Source organism: Hirundo rustica, chromosome 6 (assembly GCF_015227805.2).
Source record: "Hirundo rustica isolate bHirRus1 chromosome 6, bHirRus1.pri.v3, whole genome shotgun sequence".
Classification (NCBI taxonomy): domain Eukaryota; kingdom Metazoa; phylum Chordata; class Aves; order Passeriformes; family Hirundinidae; genus Hirundo; species Hirundo rustica.
In genome coordinates, this window is record NC_053455.1 from 46,312,141 (window position 1) to 46,332,028 (window position 19,888).

The following is a 19,888-nucleotide window of genomic DNA, read 5'->3' on the forward strand; positions in this document are numbered from 1 at the left end:
TGGCAAAAATACAGGAATTTTATAGAGTGGATGGTTCTCCAATATCTGGAATTGTTTCTTTTCAGTATCTCATTGCCAATTCTGGCATTGATTCAGACTTTTTTTAGGTGGCTTGAATTTTTCCAAAGTGTGGAATATGCAGTAGATTTGGCAATAGTTTATAGCATTCAGAACCTCTGACAGTGTTACTCCTTTTGGTGCTCGACTAATGCATCAAAGTTTGTTGATGCATCTGCCATAATTAAGTTGGGCACGGAGATGCTACACTTCTGCAGGAAGACAAAAGATTTTAACAATGCCAACCATAGTAATGAGACATCATCATTCAATCCATTAAATAGTATTTAAATGTCAATAATATAATCCATTATAAAATAATAGAAAAATTGCAGAGCATATTAAGTTCACAGAAAACTTTAAAAGTTCAGACAGCATGGTAAAAGTGTGGCTCCTGTAAAATGCATTAAGTGCTTCTGACTTTAAAATGGAGCTCTGTGAACTTCTAGGTGTCCTGGTTTCAGCAGGGATAGAGCTCATTTTCTTTCCATGAGAGTAGGTTCAAGTTTGACATAATTTATTCAAAAAGGACAGATACCATTTACACCTTCAGTATTAAATATAGGATGAGAAGAAAAGGGAAGGATGCGTGCAGGATGTGAGGTTACCTTTGACAGTATTTCTGTTCATATCAAATGACAATCTAAAAATCGAGCAGAGATCTTTCAAATGCAGCTTTGTCTCAGAATAAAATGGTAAATGTAGCAATTAGGTCTTTATGGACCATACCAAGCCCCACATTCCTTTACATTTCTTGACATGGAGAAGCAATGACACCTTCTTCCAGAATAAGAAAAGGCTACATCTAAAGTGCTGAACCCAATTTAAAGCTCCCCAGTAGAACAGACGCATGAATACGAGAAGGGAAGGGATCCAGCGAAGAGCCACAGTGATGGTTGTGGGGCACATGATGTGCAAGGACAGACTGAGAGAGCTGGGTTTCTTCTGTCTTAAGAAATTAAAGCAGGAAGGATAATTTCTTCATGTCTTCAACTACCTTGTAGTACAATATAAGGAAAATAGGGCTTTTGGAAGGATTCACAGGGACGGTACAAGAGATAACAGGTTAAAACCAAAGGAAATTCCAATTAGAGATGCGGAATGTTTTTGTTATTTTTCTTATCATTAATATAGTCAAGTATTGGAAAAAGGTATCCAGTGAGGCTGTGGGTGACTGTCCATCCTTGGAGATGCTCCTAAGGTGACTGGGCACAGCTCTGTGCATCTTCATGGAGCTGACAGTACTTTTAGGAAGGGATTGAACCAGGTGGTCCTCAGAAGTCACTGATAACCTGTGTGTTTCTCTGGTTGTAAGAGATTCTGTCTTCTAGCAGCCAGAGCTGGCTCATTCTTCATGTACCCACTAGGACCAGGCAGACAAATGAATAACCCTTCCAGGCTATGAAGACCAACTTTCTTACCCCAAAGAACTGTCTGTAATTTCTTCTGCTGGGGTGTGCATTTATTGGGAAGTGAAATGTAATACTGAAATTGAAGATGACCAGCGAGGATTTGGTAATCCAGCCTCACTAAAAGGCAAAACACTTGTATCACTTGTATCATTTGTATCATCAATGTAGCAAACTTGCAGTTAATGTTACAGAAGAAAGGCTGGCTGTAAATTTTCTATATTTTTTCTCTTAATCCTGGGAGCTGGTGCAGTTACGTTGCTGGAGCATTTTCCAGGAGCATCATCCCTGTTCATGTGTTGTACTTGATAGCATTTGTCAGAAAGGAAGCGAACTGTCCACCTTGCAGGCTGTTTAAATGTGATGGAAAACAGCACAGGCTGTCTGTTGAAGTTGTTTGTTCAGTTTCGTAGGAAGGTTATGCTAATTTGTATGCAGTTTGGTGTAAGCAGTATATTTGCTAGGCCATGAACTTTAGAATTGTTTTGGAATGTGTCACTATTCAAAAGAAACAGCCGGCTCTCGGGTTTTCCTACTACTTTCATGTTTGCTGAAGAGGATTTGAATAAATCTTTGCAAGAAGCTTCCATCTTCTGCAATGACCTAAGTTGAGAAACAGGTCTGGCACACTGAGATCCTACTGTCTCCTTCTGAGACAGCCCTCCCACCAAACTAAAAGCACTGCTTCAGCAAGCAGTGGGAGCACAGCAGTCTCGAGTTTGCCATCAGTTATATCACATTTAGTCTCACAGCAAAATATTAGGAGGGTACCAAGACAATCACACCTTGGTTTTCATTGTATTGGGTCACTTGTGTCTTTGGAAGACTGAGAGATCAGCTGCTTCTGACATGGAGGGATGGGCAATTTTAGCAACAGAATCCCGCTCTTGAGAAGATTTGGGAGGGAGAGGCAGTGGGGAAGCAGATGACCCAGGCCTGTGTATTAGGGTGTGATGCCAGTCATCATGCAGTGAGGCAAGTGTCTGTAGCACCTGAGAAACCAGGGATTCCTCTTTGTTTGGGAAGAAAATGCAATGAACTTGTTGTTCTCTGCCTGTGTGAGCAGCAGTGGAAACGTGCTTGGAGTGATGTACACAGGGTACAGTTCTTGATTCCCCAACTGGTACCAGCACCCTGAATGAACAAAACTGGAAGCAGTGAGTCAAAAGCCTGGTACAGACCCAGTGGGGATGGAGTTGAAAGCTGGGACCTCCTCTCCTCTAGCAGACTTTTCTTTCTGGCAGCAGGAGGGTGGTACATATCCATGACGTAGGTTTGCTAGCAGTTGCATACTTCGTTTTCCATACACCTTTAATGAGAATCTTTGGGAAAGCTAAAGGCTTTGTAGAATATAAAAGTAGCTGCTGAGAAATGGGCCTTAGTTTTCTTAGGGGTTGGAAATCAGCAGTGGTAGACAGAAGGGTGTTACCTTACCTCCCTCCTCATCAAAGCTTTGATGGGGTTATTTCAGGTGTAATTTATGAAAAGCTGAGCAATAGGGACCTCTCCACTGAACCTCTGCTGGGTTGCATCCCACTGTTTGACAAGTAGTATGCTAAAGCATTTCTCTGTACAAGGTCAGATTAATCTTTTTTTATGGAGTTTCACATGAATGCTTTGCTTTGGGATTGTTGTTTCTCCATGCATAAATCTTTATTACACCAATAGCCTACAGCCCCAGTGAACCAAACAAAACTCAATTTTATTCTTCTCAGTATTTATCACCACAGTGAGAGAACTCAATTGAAAAGCAGCTGTGAGAGTTCCCAGCAGGTGTGGCGGGGGTTTAGGTGCTTTGAGCCTTCAGTGAGTTCATATTTTTTCCGTCTAAATTTGAATTGTGCATACCAAGCTGGGTCTGACCCTAGATTGGGCATCGTTCCCTTTGGGGTGATACTGAGGATGGAACTGAAAATGTCCTGTTGTTGGAAGGTGCTGTGGACTAGAGGAGCAGGTTGTGCATATGTCTGGCGACTCACGGGCTGTGCTGCAGTGTGCATGCCTTGCTTTGCAGCCAGCACAGGCTGAAGCCTTGGATGCTGCTTTCCAAGGGGCTGGTTTGGGTTCAGGTACAGCTCTCCTTTAGAAGGAGGATGACAGATGAGCTGACATGCAAGTGCTTGCAGCTTTTGCCAGGTGAGTGCGAAGCCTCCATGTTGAGGTTGATCTCAATTAACGTTTGTAATAAAAGATACAGTGCAGGTCTTTACTGTCTGCACACCTGGGGATTCCTAATAATTGTTAGTTACCTGTGATATTGCCATGTGGGCTCTGTCAATGTTTCCAAATGTAAAAAAAGATAGAATTACATACTTTATTGTCATGGGTTAGTACAGTTTAGTTTTTTAGTTATAAAAGAATGTAGAATAATTCTCCAGGTCAGGACCTGGGAATTGCTTTGGAAGAGACAGGGACCTATCAGAGGGTTAGTTGGAGTATTGGCATCTGTTCTAACCACTGAAATTGTTAGCTGCGACTTTGGGAAGTACCATATAAAACCTCTTGATTTCCTGTAGGTGGGTCCTTTTCCTTTGTTCCTTTAGCCAGAGAGGGACCGGTAACATCGAGCTGGGCCTGGTGCTCCCCACTTTTGTGGGGCAGAGCTGGCCTGAGGCCTGGCCGGATTCCATCAGCTTCCGGGTGAAGGAGGGGAGGGAAGAGTGTTTTTGAAGTTTCATTACATTTTAGGGTTTTTTTCCAACTTTCTTTTTTTCTATTCTTTTAGTGTATATTAATAAAACTATTTGTTAATTTTAAGGTTGAGCCTGCTTTGTTTTTCTCCTAGTCTCTCTCCCACAGAAAGAGTAAGTACCAAGACCAAAATTTAGTGAACGTGAAACCACTGCATAATTGGTGTTTTTGCCCAGTTTGAAATTAAAACTATGACATTTATATAAAACCAAAATACTTTTCTATGGAGATAAAGGATAATCCTTATCCAGGTTTTTACTTTCTGAACAATGTACATTAGTTTTGGTTCATTGTATGGCTTCCAAGATTTGTAGTGCATGAAACCAAATTCCCAGCTTAGACCACCCTCCCTATGTAGGGAAAGACCTAGACTTGATACATAACCATCACTGAGAGGATTTTTTTATTCTGATATTTCCTAAATTTTGAGTGCTTGACTCTGTGATTTCAGCATCTTTTCTGGTGTCAGTGTCATGCCTGTTTCTCTGGTATGACCTGAGGAAGGCAGGAGCACCATCAGGGTCTCGCCAGAAGGTCCAGCCTCCTTCAGCTGGTGGACACAATGGCACAGCTGGCAAGAGCAGCTTCCTGCTCCAGTCTGAAGCTAGTAGCTTTTAGCAGAGTTGGTGTTGTAGGGGAAAATACTCTTGAGACGTGAAATTTCGCTTCATTTGTTGCCAATTAAGATGAAATTTTAATTACTGATCCTAGCATTGAGAATAATGACAGTCTTGAGAAAACACCTCAGCTTCCCTCCAGATACCTTGCCAGTCTCCAGTCTCCAGTCCATTCTCTGCACATTGTACTCAGTCATGGGCATCAGTGCAGGATGTTTTTCTTTTATGGCCACTCTTTATTTCTTGCTTTCTTTTTCCCCATGGCTCCAGCATGGGGCCCTCCCCAGGCCACCATCCTCTCAAAGGCCTCGTTCCTCCATGTATACCTCCACGGGTGTCCATGTACACAAGTGTCCCCTGCCCCTGTGCTTCCTGCCTGAATTGTCTGCTGCTTGTAGGACCAGTTTTTCTAAATCTTGTAGCCAGATCATATCCTAAGCCAAACCATTCCCCATCTGCTGTTAAAAATGTTCTTACTTGGGATAGCCTTTCTCCTGCAGTCACTTCAGGTGTCCTCTCTCCAGGCTGCTGTGTGCAGGGAAGGGAGGAAGAGCTTTCTTGAGAGCACAGGAAAAGCAGATCCCTAAGTTTTATTCCAGTTTCTGAGCATATCCCCTGTTCCAGGTCGTGTCCTTTGGGGTGAGGCTGGAGATTATTGGCTTTGGGGACACGGCAGAAAGGCACCACAGGAGCAGAAAAGATCTGTGGGATGGTCTGTGGGTAGTCTGGATGTGTGTGGACGATTTGCAGGTTTTAGCTGCTGAGCCCTCTCATCTCTGTGATGTGTGAAATGCAGTCTCTTGAAAGCTAATAACTTTCCCACAAACATCTACTCATAGCTGAGTAAGACAAAAGGCTGAAATTTCTATGCCTGAAATGGAGCTGCACTGTGTCAGGTCCCTGCTCTGAACCCTACAGTATGAGAGGATTTCAAATTTAAGCACCAGAAATTTAACCTGGGAAGAATTGCACACTTTGCCCTGCTTCATTCTTAGGAGTAATTGGAGTGCTATTTTTGATGTTCTTCCAAAAGCTTTTATCCTTTCGACAGAAAGAAGCATAGAATATATCAGCACAGACAATTAAGGTTTAGCACAATGATAAGCTGATGAAACTGAGGTCCTGTGGTAGGAAATGCTGATCACTGTACATAATTGGTAACAAACAGTCTTTCTCCTTTGTTCTAGAAATTGTCTCATGCAATCCTGCCTATACCAGGGAATTTCACAGGGGGAAAATGGTGTTTGCATGCACATTTTGGAAAAGTGATGCTTTTATGGATGAGCAAAATACTCTACAGCTGAATAGATGGAGCAAAGTGTCTGTGCATCTTTTCAAAGAGGGATATGCTTTGTCCTGTTTCAGTTAATGCTATGCAGCAGGCTAAAATTGTGAAAAATAAGCATGCTGCACCAAGACAGGTTTGCAAGGCCACACAGAAGGTCAGCGTTGGGTGGTAATGATATGGAAATCAGCTTGGATCACAGGCCTAAATGAAGTCTGTGATTCAAAACTAGGCGGTAATAGGATCCAGTATTAGGGTCAGGCAGGTGTAAAAATACTGGTGATGAAAATTTAAAAATAAATAATTTAAGATTCATGGGGCAAAATGCAATGACTTCTGTAGACGCAGTAATTGTACCAGGGAAGAAAATTATTTTCCCCTTCGTGACTTTTTGCCCTCCATTCAGTCACATAAATCCATGGGTTCAAAGGTTTGGTTTTGGCTTACCAGGCAGTGTAGAAATTCTGATAAAGGCTCAGTAGCTATTAAACTTTCATAGGTTTGCAGCCTTGTGGTTGAAGAGACACTAACTGCATTTTTTCTCTTGGGGATGGGATTCCAATTAAGTCAGTGTTGGTCAGTATTAGAATTCCAGCCTTATGGTTTGCTAAGTGTGTGAATTTTGTGTTATGGGAGCTGGACCTTTGCCTCAGCCTAAAAAGTTTCCAAAATTACTCTCTCCTTTACCTATCTATGCAAAACTCAGTTTCATTTAATGCTCTGATGGCGCTCACTCTAGAGACTGCAAGTGCTAGGCTGATGCTGCTGCAGACCCCATCCAGCACGGTAACAAAATGCAGAGGATGTGATTTCCCAGAAGTGTTTGGCATTGCCAGCAGTTCCTCTCACTGAAGTCAATCAGAGCTGAAGGCTTTAGAGAATCTGCCTGAAATCCCTATGTTAAAAGGTTTTTTATCCAGTTCTTCAAGCTTTTGACTCCTGGGTTTTAGGCAGTTCCATGGCTTATGAGAAGAAAGAGAGGTGGCCCAACTTTGCTTTGATGTCTTCAGTACAAATCAGCCCCTTTCAGCTGAAACTCACGGGTGATTGGTGTAGCTCCCTGAAACTGCTCAGAAAGCTAACTTGGTACACCTTTCACTTCCCCCTTGATCCCACAATTACCTTTGAAAGGAGCTGTAACTTTTTTTATGGCCCAGGCTGCTTTCTCTTGCCATGGGAAGTTAAGCTGTGGATTTCATGGATATCATTGGATATCATCACTAACATCCAGTGGAGGAAAAAAATAAAACCTAGCATGGGAAGGTTCCTCAATGTTTGCTGTCAGAGAGAGCACTGGCTTGCTCTTGGTGGGGTGTTAGGCTGTTCTCCTGAAACCAGTGCTATAAATGAGCCATGCCTATGCCCAGACACTGTGGTGCTTCCTGAGTAGTCCTTTACCTGCTTTTTCAGTTGCAGCAGCTTTGTATCCTGCTGCCTGTATGACTCCCACTCCCCATTCTGCATGATCTGCTGAATGTACTTGCTGTGCATCCAGAAAAAGCTGAAATAGATGTTGATGGCTTTTGCTTTTGTTTTATCCCCTGTCCTTTCTTCTCTTGACAGTTTTTTATCATGCTGTTAATTATATTTCTGTTGGAGCTCACTGTTGTGATTCTGTTCTTCGTCTACACCGACAAGGTAAGTCAAATTCTTCATTTTTCTTTCCCCTTCAGCAAATTTATATGCCCCTTTTCCCTATAAATAAATCATGAAGCACTTGGCTTGGTATGCACATCATGCTTCTGTCTTCCTTGAGACACTCCTCTCAGAAGGAGCTCTCTCAGAATGCATAAGCAGCCTGGCAGGACTGGGCTGTCTTGTTTGCTCAAGTGTACAACTCAAGGTCACAGATACTGCCAAGTGCATCTGTCATTAACAAAAAACAAACAAACAAACAAAAACCCCACAAAAACAAACAAACAAAAAACTCCAGACAAACAAAAAGCCCACAAACAAACACCAAAACACCCCACAAAAAAAGCCAAGGAGCCAACAAACCTTACTAGAAGCATGTAGGAAGAGATACACATCAGAGTGAGTAGGATTTTTAAATACATGTTTCTCCTTTAAGAGCCACATTGATATTGTTAAAAAGGAAGTGTCCTCAGCACAGGCAAAGGCATAAAATTCGTTATCTTTCCACATTGCTCCTTGCAGCACATGTGTGCTTAGAGTCTAGTGGAAAGCCAGGGTAAATGCATGAAAGTTCAATAAACACAGCTATTGTTTGTGCTTTCACATTTTACTTACATTTGACCATTGTTCCCTCAGTTGTAAGGGCAATATTGCCTGTCTGAATTATCTTTATCCTTTTCTTTAAAAAAAATCTCAAATGAATAAATCCAAAACAAGGGCATAATTGTGTGCCACCTGCTTATTAAATCAAAAGTCCCTTACGATTGAAGACTGAGGGAACTTAATCATCACAGGGAAGGTGGCAGAATTTTACCATGAATTAACATTCATCAGATACATGAGTGTTACATGCCCTAAATGCTTTCTTTAGGAATGGAAAGGCAATAGCAAAACAAAACAAAACTGAAAACAACACTGTATTTGTTAATAAAGAAATTACTTATATAATTAGTAGTATATTAGTGATAGGAGTGATTATATATTAGTCGTATAAGTGAGTGATTGTCAGGTGCACTTCTGAAGGGCTTTAAAGAGCTTGGTTCTGTAGCATTCTGTAGCTGGAACATGGAATTAACTTGCCATATAATTACAGTAGAAGGGACAATTTAAAATTACTTGTATGCATTATTGGATTCTGAATTACTTCTCAGCTCTTGGCAGAAATATCTACACATCACACAGGAGTAAAGGCATCTACTTAATATGCAGTGAGCCTCCAAAACCCAAACACAACACGTGGTTATATTTAGAAAGAAGATCAGTTAGTAAATATTGTCATGTCATTGTATAACAGACTTGCCTCACTGTGAATATAATGTTGAGTTTTGGTTACAGAAATGATTAGAAGTGCGAGAAAGGTGGAAGACAGCAGTTATGAAAAGGGATTATGGAGACAACCTAGATTCAGTTTGGGAAAGGAACGAGATCCTCTGCTTAGGAGATCTTACAAAGAGTAATTTTAGTAGTTTCTAAAATAATGACAGACCTAAAATAAAGACATGGAAGAAATTCATGAAAATGTTTTGGATTAGGTTAATAAAATAAATGTTTCTTACATTCCAAGTCATGATCTGGTAGAACTCCTGTTGTTGGCTGGTGTTGAGGCTGATAGATCAGTAAATGTGTGGGTATGGAGGAAAGAAAAGAAACCAAAGTATTTTTATTCATTAGGCAGTCAGTGCTGTTAGGTTGACAGGTGTGTCACAGCGAATGTTTGTCCTCACTCTTCAGAGGTAAAAACAGTGAAAAAGTATCAGGAAGGATTCACCCCCTCCTCCAGCCTGTTGGTTTGCAGTGGTTTTTATTGATTCTTAATAAAGAGATCAGGAAATTAACTTTCCTCTAACTCACATACTGCAGGAGGTAGTACCCTGCAGTTGTCTGTAAGATCAAAACAGAGTCTAAAATATGGGCTCCAGTTCAAGTGCAGTTTTACTGAGTTAACAAATTGCTGTAGTCTGGGTATTGCAGATGATCAAATTTGAGGCTCTTAATGTTCCTGTATGACTTTAAATCTTATACTGGGGAAATCAATAGTTTGTGTTACACTTGCAGACCTGCCTACTGCAGAATAAATAAACCAGCAGCAGCCTAAAACCGGTATTTCATACAGCATGTTTAGAGTTTGTGTGCCGTCTTTCCTGATGTGAAAAACAATATTGCCACGTGTATGGGGAAGTAGCGAACCCAGACAAGTCCACCACAGTAATTCAGTTAATGTAGATCCTTGGAAAATCAGAGGAAGGTGAGGTTAATTTTGTGTGCAGGCGAAAAGGACTCTGCAGATTATCACTTTGAGCAGCACCAGCCACAGGGTGGGTGTGCATCCACGTGTGTGTGGGTGCGTGGGCTCCCGGGCAGTGAAGCAGTCTCTCTGTATCCGTTGCTGGCACTGTTGCTTTAGTGCTGTGTTAGTGACTAAAAAGCATCATGGCAGAAGTTCTTTACAGCCATTCACAGGCAGTGTTTTGGCACAGGGCTTTTATTCACTTGCTGTGGAAGGCTGTGCAGCTGTGGAGGTGAGCTGGGGCTTGCAACAGCCTCAGCTGACCTTGTTCTCATTCATCAGCCTGTGAGAAGCACAAAAACTGCCTCTGCCTCTCATTTTAGTGACTTGGTCTTCTCTGAGCTTTCAAGCAGCCAACTTGATCTTATGCCCTAGGATGTCATCTTTTCTTTTCTTGATGGATAAAGGTTCATCTTGATCTCATGAGATAAATGCTGCCCTGAAGATCAAAACTCTTTCTCTGAGCTGGCTATGCAGTGTGATATTGTGAAGAGAGGGGGACTTGGAGAAAGCTCAGGAATCCACAGTGTAGGAAGGAAAAGTGCCTTGTCTCTTGGAACTGCACTGCCATGTCCTTGGCAGGGCCTGAGCTCACACCTTGTTCAGTATTCCTCCAACTGTCCTGACTAGTTGTGTTGCCAAATACAAATCTCATGACTTCTGCAGAAGTGAATATGGGCTGTGATGGAATGCATTCCTATAGGATAGTTGTCAGGAAAAACCTATAGCCCTTTTATTTTGTCCTGGCTGTTCTCAAAGCAGCAGAGGGACTGGTTCATAGGCTGTCTTCAGCTCAGTGTGAGCACCTGGGGGACCTGGATACTCCAGCTGGTGTTTGCACACATTCATATAAAAGTTCCTAAAGTGTGGCTTTTAATTTTTGGAGGTCAGAAGTACCAGCCCAAGAGGCTGGGTATTGAATGGAGTTGGTGTGATTATGAGAACTAAGGCAGGTTGTTATCACTGGGTGCAGTATTTTTTCAGGCTATGTGTATGCCCCCGTTTGAAGCCATCCAAACTCCAGTGACGTTTCTGGAGCCGTGTGGATAGTTATGTGCATGGCTACCTATCTGTAGGCAGAATATTGTCTTTTGTATTTGATTCCATCAATACAGAGCAGCATTTGGCATTTTCATATGTTTGACATTTCAATGTGAGGCTCCCTGTGTATTTATAATAGATCCACGGAGTACTGAGAGGGTTAACCCTAATTTTATTGTGATAAGGAGAAAGCAGCAGAGCCCTATCCTGTCAGAGATTGGATACTCATGTTTCTCAACACCAGATTCGATCCTGCTAGAATGTAAATTATGCTAATAAAATGCACAGTCTTGTACCAGTTCTAACTTGTATAATCCTCCTGGTTTTAGCATCTGTATTTATTTTTTACTGTGATGATTCTCCTGGAAGCACAGACAAAGAAAAGCCCATATTTACTTTTTTGCAGCTGTAATAGGTGATTTTTTTTCACTAGATGCCTGTATTTTATATGATTTACAGGCAGATGTATGTAATGCCTACAAATGAAAGAACATAAACCACCATAATGTGGGGTTGGCTTTTGGTGTGGGGGGAGTGTGTGTGTTGTGTTTTGTAGGGGAGGGGGGAGGCTTAACCTGTTGGGGTTTTGTTTTTCTTATTTTTAAATGTCAAACATGCAGCGTAAGTAACATAAGCCAGGAAAGGACAAAAGCATTTAGAAATCACTGACTATGATATTTGATTATAGGAGCAGTTACTGCTATTGGCAGCTTGAAGTTGAGATGAGAATTTTCAATAAAGATTAGGTCATTAACTCGCTTGGGTCCCTGTGAAAATTACAGCCTAAATTCCATGCCTGCTTAGCTGTGTTGAAAATGGCCCACAGAATAGCCCACAGAGGATTGAAAAATAATGGCTACTTCTGTTTTTCATGAAATGTGAGACAATGTTCTTGTTTTCCATGCTGCTCCAATATGGCTTTTGCTGCTGTCTTATAAAAAATATATTCTGTAGAATATATTGATGCATTTTTTACTTTGTTTCCGAAAAGAAATTGAAATTTGTTTTAATTTCTGATTGATATTCTGCCTTGTCCCATACAAAACCAGCAGGTTGGAATTTAGTGGATATGATTTGAAATATTGTTCAGTCCTCACAACCTCTTACACATTTGGCTTTAGAAAATGGAAAAACAGAATCTCTTCCACCTGCTGCACTCATGTGCAGTTGCTCACAGAAATGATCTGAACCTGCTGAGCTGCTCACTAGTGTGAGGGAGGGATTCACAAAAAAATGATGGAATTATTCATATAGAAAGTTTAGTTCAAGGCTACTGCAAAAACTTGTTCTCATTGAGTTTCTGTCAAGAGAGCTTAAAAGTTTTCCATGTTTGTCTTTGACAGTGCAGCAGAAATATCTCTTCAGGTAATGAAATGCCTCATGTTCCCAGTCAGCACAGCCCACAGGACTGTCCAAAACACACTCACAGGGCATGTTAGCATTGCTGAAAGTAGAGAAATGGAGCCTAAGGTGAAGAGACAAGATCACCCAAATTGTATGCAGTTTAGAGATGGTCTTAAGCTGCAGGAAACAGCAGGACAAATGGAAAATCCTGCAAAACTGGCTGAGTGGTCACAGCACCACTATTCAGTCAGATGGCCCTTTTCTAGCAATGCTTCTCCATCAGCATTTGACTTTGCCTACACCATCCCCTTCTTACTGTTGGAACTCCTTAAGTGGTGGTAGAATTACGGGGTGCCTGTATCCTCCTTCGCCACGGTGAGCAGGGCTGTTCGTGCTGCTGTGCAGGGCTGGGATAATTTCATAACAATCTCTGTGGATAGTGTGTGCACTTGTCAGCATGCAGAGAAGGCTGCCTAGAGGTCAAGGGCAATTTGAACTCTCTCTGGAATTTCTATGAGGATGTGCATGCAAGTCCTGGCATATGTATGCAATGGTTTCTGAGCAGCCAGTGTGTTAATGCTTTATTTTCCAGTTAAAGTTCCATTTGGTTTGTTCGTAAAAGACTTCTGAAATTATCAAGTCCACCAATCAAGCAGTCCCTGGCAAAAAGCTGCTCTCTGGCAGCGTTCTGGAATTTGGGTTTTGCAGTGAGCACTGACGTAGCTAAAAGCTGTTTCTCAGGATCAGCAGTAGCAGTGCAGGCAGATGTGGAGGAATTTATAGATTGCCTCCTGGATGGTGATGCACTGCAATTGCTGCTCTGTGAGTCAGATGTTTCAGCTCTGGTCAAGTATTTTATTTCTCTAATGCAAAATAATGCTATATAAATGGTGGTATAAAATAAGAAAAGATGGAAATGTCTCTGTGGTTTATTTTACTTGGTAATAAGCTTAATTTTAACTAGTTTATTAGCATTTCAGTACTGGTCTCCCACAATAGGGAGTTGCAGAAATTTCATCAAAAGAATTTAATTATAGCCAATTTACTTTGGCTTCTTTTCAGCAAAGCAGTCAGGCGTAAGTTTAAATCTCTCCCTGTTCAGCACATAACCTAAGAGCACGCTTGAACCCATGTGACTGATTTAATCATATGCTCAAGTCTTGTTAAAGTTGATCTGCACCTTATGGTTTTTAAAAGAAATATTGCTAGGAAAACGCTAATGATGTCAAAAAATTCTGGAGTGTGTAAAGATGCATCACATCTTTGATTCCATAAGGAATTTAGTGAAAAATAATGAATGTTTGCTTTAAAGCATTATTGGTTAGCTTTTTCCATTTGTTCTGAACAGCTTTCCATTTAGTATCTTGAGCTCCAACACATCACTTTAACCTTTTTTTGGCAGGAGGAGATGAGGGGCGTGGAATCTATTTGCCTGTGCAACTGAAAAAGCCAAACACACCAAAGGAAATCCCAGTAGTTTCACTAATTCATTTGTCTAAGTAGGATTTCACTGAAAGTGCACTTCCAAAATGTTATTAACAGGCTTGTTGAAGGATAGCAGAGTATTGATGAAAAGAATTAAGTGCATGCTCAGAAATAGGTGTATTTAGGAACAATAGCTGCAGATAAAATGCACTAGGGCTTCCCACTGGGAACTCTCGATCAATGGTTGATCAAGGTCTAATTGATTCCTTGAATAAAATGTTAGCAGGGGAATGGGTGCAGGGAAAGGGAAATCAAACTCTCCTAAATTAAGCCCCGTGCCTAACACAAATACCCTTTGTAAGATCAGATAATGCAGCAGCCTGCCAGCTCTTTATGCCTCCTCTCTTCCTCCTTGGGCTGAGTTCAGAAATTAAGATGAAGGTGGGTGTCTCATCCTCGGCAGTATGGATTTTTGCTCATAGTGCAGCGAGTTCAGTATTTTCCATGGTGCACAGGAATAGTGCTTTTTTCTCAGGAGAAATCCAGTTCTAACCTCCACCCTGGCTAACTGGGATATTAATTCCCCTCTCTGTATGGATGAATCGGACACAGCTGGTGCTGCCGTTGTTCCTGGCTTAAAGCCAGCCGGATCTCTCTTATTTCCTGACATCACTAAATCCATCTAAGGGTTTCCTGATAAATATTTGGTGATGTATCAGTCTGCAGCAGGAAGAGATGTGATTGGGCCTCCTTCTTGCTAGTTTGCAATCTCTAATTACAGGTTAACTCGTGATCTCAGGAACATGTCAAATTACGTCTTCGGTGTGGAGCACTTTTACAATGATCTGTTTCCCACACCTCAAGTTTCAGGTTTCAGAGTAGACAAAATATAAGGTCATCAACCAGCCTTTCCCAAGGAAGACTGGCATACAGTAGCGGTGGTTTTTAAATACTTTGCACATCTGTGTGCTTTTCATCCATCCCTGAAGGGGCATTACAAGAGGTGAGTAGTTTAGCTCTGCTTTTGCTGACTGAGAGAAGTGACGTTAAAGGCCAGGTCCTGAGGGTGCAGTGTATCCTGTGGGATGTGTAGCGTTCTCATGTCCGAATGAAGGGAATGGGACCTTGCTGTTCCACAGCACAGGTTTTTACTCAGTTTTGACTTGGATGTGGTCACATAGGAAGCCATTTCAGCTTCCAGGTGGATCTGGGACTGAGGACACGCCAGGGTTGAGTACTGACAGAGGTGAAGTGTGGCACTGGGTTGCACACACCTCATCAACATCAGCTTTAGCTGCTGACTGACCCCAGCTTGCATCTCTTCTAACTGCTGGCACTGGTTTTATCTAATTTTATTTGACAAAGGGAAGAAAAGCAGAAGGAGAAAAGAATGGTTTAGAAAGGCGATAAAATAAATAATTAAGGCAGCTTTAGGCATTTAAATACAGGCAACATCAAATGCTGAGGGATGACTGAGGTAGTATATTGAAGCAGACAGCACATTTTTTATTCATTCTCTGAACATTTTTGATGTGTCACAATGTATATCAGGCAACATTAGAAAATGACAGTAAACTAAATGCTTAACATTTTTTACATATTAGAAAAAGAGAGGGGAAGATGACTTTTTGTGTTACCAGACTGTAAGCAGGCCAATAGCATGTAGTCCTTGTTAGCTGCAGTTGAAGAGTGATGAGCTAGGCTGACCACTCTATTAGGCATAATTTGCAGCTGAGGTTTCTTCAACTCCTTCCTTTGATTTACCTCAGCAGTGGTGGGCAGTGAAGGAGTTGAGATAGGGATCTATTGATCAGCAGCTTCAAACCATTACCATTTCTGGGTTCTCTTGAGGCTGGAGCGTGTTGACTTCAAGGCCACAAATCCTGCTCAGGGACTTTGTATTACCCAAACTCCCTGATATGTCCAAGGCTTCTCATTGGAAATATTGGTGCACTGCAAGGTGGTGTAGTCTTTTCCACGGATAATTTTGTGGTTGAATTCTTGCTGTGAAGTTCAGACATAAGGAAGGAGGTTTAGCAACTTTCCAGACACCAGCCATTGTACCTTTTGAAATATGTTCCTCAGACTTACAAAACCAGCATAATCAATAGTGATTACCAGTCAGTGGTCATCGATGCCTGCTTACATTAACATTAAATAATGTTTATTATGGACTAAGAATCTTTAATCATTTGAGATCTTGGGCTCCCTGAATCTGTGTGCAACAAAATCCCCAACTGACTTGACAGTAGGAAGTGACTGAGCTAGAAGATACAGTAGATTTTGTGTAAAGGGATATATCTTGACAGGGAGCAGAGTAAGAGCTTTATTTTACATTTTCTGAGTGCACACATTTCTTACTTGACATGTGCAGTGCCTCTGATAATTTGGGTGATGGTAATATAAAACAATTCTGCTGCAGTGTCCTGGCATCAGGAATGAGTGAGGCTTGTGCAAAAATTGTTTTAACCATGGTACAATCTTAATTCACTTTATTGTACTGCAGTCATTTTGTGTACCCTCTTCTATGCCTTTAAATTGCAGGGAAGACATCCCTGAGAAAAGAGAATTTTCAGAGAGGCTGTTCTTGTTGAAACCCAATTACTCCCCTGCTCCTGCTACTAATTGTCTTGAATACAATTTCTTAATGAGTTGATATCTGTGATAGCTTATGGAATTATTATACAACAGTATATGCTTTTATTTTCTTGCTTTCTCCATTTTGTGCTTTACTGCCATAATCTAAGGGTGATGATGCTGTCCCAGACATTTTTGCCATCTGCACCTTGCCTCTGAACCACAGGAAAGCAGAACAATACATGTCATCTCCTTCAGCAGTGCTGATGTTGCCTCTGTTGCCCTCAGCATTTAGGAAACATTTTCAGAGGTCACCTTGAAGGGCATATTGAAGTGCAAAATGAATTGCATGTTAAATTGGTAAATTATGTAAATGAAGTAAAATGGAAAAGACGCAAAAGATCATTGAAGATATTTGAGGAACTACTAAAAGTCTTTATCCAGAGATATAATGAAAGCAGAAAGTCACAAAGCATGTAAGATTTTGATTAAGAACCAGATGTTTGTCAGATTTATCGCACAAGACGTCTAGGTTTTCTTTAAAAATCTGGGACCAAAGGAGTTGCAACAAGATTTGAATTAATCAAAATGGTTGAAGGGATATTTAAGAGCTGTGAAGAAAACCAACATTACTCTCTATGCAATAAGCACACCCAAGGAAATGTCCTATAGATTTCTTTCAGGTCCACTTTTTTCTTTGTGAATAGGAAATGCATTGTAGTTGGCACAAAAGCAGCCGGATCTGTGCAAACAAAGAGAAGAAGTGTTTTTTTCAAGGTTGGTCAGCTTGGGAGGAAAAAAGAAGAAAAATTCTTTTCTTTTGAGGACTGTGAAGAAAATGGGGAGAATATACTGCATACCTTGAAGTGGGACTGATATTTAAGTAAATGTCAGCAGAGTGCCCTTGCTGCTGCCACCACTGCAGGTGACCATTCAGCAGCCAGGTGTGGCTTCCCGGGGCTGGGTGCTCTGCTGGAGGCCTGGTTGGGGCTGGCTTTGACACTGATTTATGCGCAGATGGCAGGGGCAGCTCTTTCATAATGGCTGTTATCACTGAGAGCAGTGAGGATTGCTTCTGCCGCCCCTTCAGCTCTATTCGTGGGGGTGTCAGTTTGCATGTGAGAGCTGCAGTGAGAGGTGATTAGATGAGTAAGACTGGGACACTGGAACTGCTGCTGGATATCACAGTTTTGCCATATCCATTTAAAGCCTTTTAGGAGTTTATCTGCACTGTGCAGTATTGCGTGTCAGTACAGAATGAATGCACAAGTCACCACTGTCTGTATGGTAAAATCCTGCCCGAAGTGAAGTCGGTGCCTGTCGTCTTTCATGAAGCTATTATCCTTAATTTCAGTGTTTTTAAATCTCTTTCCCACTTTTCAACTTAGTTATCCAAATAATTCTCACTTGAGTGTGTGGAATGATGTATTCCAGTGCTGTAGGAGATCCCACTGCCCGGAAGCTGCAATGATCAGGGAGTTTTGTTCTCAAGCATAACGTCCTAATCTTGTGATGAAGAATGTGTGGGATGCTGTTGCCTGCTAAGAAATTGGTTGAATGTTGGCTGCAGAAAGATCACACATTTCCAAAAGAAATGTAATTAATGAAATACAGATTCCTCTGGATATTAATTTCCTAATCTCTGCTGTGGCAACTTGGCTTTTCCATCCATGTTCTCAATGACTGCACAGCACCCATGCCAGGGTATGGAATTGAAGAATTGTTTAGTTTAGGAGGGACTTCTTGAGAGTCCTCTTCAAGAAGGAACAGTGAGAGCAGGCTGCCCAGGGTTGTGTGTCCAGTCAGGTTTTTACTGTCTCAACAGATGGAGGCTCCACAATCTCCCTGGGCAACCTGTTGCAATGTTGGAGCACTCTCACAGTGGCCTTGTTTGCTACAAGAGTGCCCTTCTGGCTCTCGGACAACTTAATGTCCACAAATTCCCCAAGGTCTTTCTCTGCAGAGCTACAGGTGTCAGAAGGCAAGAGAAGCAATGTCCGCTGTTCCCCCCTCACCCACAGAGCTGGTTCCTGTATTTTGGAAAACTGCTATGTTAGTTGAGCGAGATTTCCCCTTTGTAAACCCATTCTGACTGCTCCCAGTCATCTTCCTGTCCTTCAAGAGTTTGGAAAGGGTTTCCAGGATCAGTTGCTCTTCCCAAGGACAGAGGTGAGAATTCTAAGCCCATAGCTCCTGGGTCTTCTTGATTGCCTGTGGTGAAGATAGGAGTGGTATTCACTCTCTCCCAATGTTCCAGAACTCTCTAGCCTCCTGTGGGACAGAGTCCTCTCTTGTCGTGTATGATATTGCATTTCTTGTTCTGAACTTTCCATCACTGTGCTGGCAAAACAACGTCCCAAGCACTGCCTGCCAAGGCACTACAGATTCTGGAGCAGATGAAATATCTATCTGTTAACACTCCCATTTCAGTCTTTTTGTCTCATTCTGGGTATTAGTTTTGGGCATCTGCTGGAACTAGTCACCACTTTTCAAAAAAATTGTGGAAATTGTGTATCTGAAATCTGCATATCTACCAACCTTTGACTTCATTTTTTTGGTTTTATGCTAATTTTTTGAAGGCATATAATGGCAAAAGCTTTCCAATAACAAAATGCACCCACTGGTGCATACCATAAGTTTGAAGTGATTAAACAAAAGGAGAATATTTGAGCTAAAATTGAATGTGAGACTTAAAGCTTTTCGTCAGTGATACTTACTGAAATGACTGCTTTTCAATTGGGTTTTGGCTGTCAATTACTTGGAATTGCTTTTTAAAAAATACTTGGAATTCCTGGAATATGCTTGATCTCAAACTGCTAAGGGGGCAGCAGGGAGAGGCTTCATTCCACATCAGGCTGGACTTTTTGAGGATTTAATCTATCCTTTTTCCACATGCTGGTTTATTAGATTTTGTGATTGGTTGCAGTAATGTTTTTGTATTCATCTTTAAGTATCATCTAGTGCTGTGTATGGTAAAATGGAGAATGTGGATTTTTGCTTTCCCATAATTAGTGGGACCATGCAAATTGCACGGGAATTGGATTCTGGGTTCCTCAGGTTCCTTGCTCCTAATCCAGGGCAGCTCCTAGGACACTCTTTAGACACCTCAGAACTGTTGACATTACTGTGTAGCTCTTTGAGGAGCTTGGATCAGGCTCTGAGAGGCACAGCTATACTCCCTGCTTGATCTAGAAATAGAGAATGAGAGACTTTCCTGATCCAAAGGCATTCCTCTACCCATTCCAGGGATGTTTTGAGCCCTGTTCTGCCACAGTAGCTGGCCATTTGGAGTGAACCTGTTTGCTCTGTGCCTGGGGCAGATTTATTCTTCCCTGTGAGGCTGGAGCGATACTCTCAAGTGACTTGTGGCATGTCCTGGTGTGAATTTGCTGTGTGTGGTTCCTGCCATGTCCTGTGTATCAGGTAGATGCCAACAGCCACGTTTAGAGGTGGACATATGAACATCTTCCACATGTCTTTATGAAGCAGTTTCAGTGCAGATAAATAACATATTTTAAAT

The 19,888-nt window shown here is 41.6% G+C and overlaps 1 protein-coding gene across 10 annotated transcripts in view; it reads left to right on the plus strand.

Annotated features, from left to right (window-relative positions):
* TSPAN4 (tetraspanin 4) overlaps positions 1-19,888 on the plus strand; it is a 416,847-nt gene that overhangs the window by 361,735 nt on the left and 35,224 nt on the right. For 9 of the 10 annotated variants that reach the window (XR_009207921.1, XM_040066857.2, XM_040066856.2 and 6 more), the window contains one exon: positions 7,623-7,697. The exons of the other annotated variant lie outside the window; for it this stretch is intronic. Coding sequence is in view for 8 of the 9 variants with exons in the window: in XM_040066857.2 (XP_039922791.1) it covers positions 7,623-7,697 (75 nt within the window). In the remaining variant the exon portion in view is untranslated. The remainder of the gene's footprint in view (positions 1-7,622; positions 7,698-19,888) is intronic. 10 annotated transcript variants of the gene reach the window in all.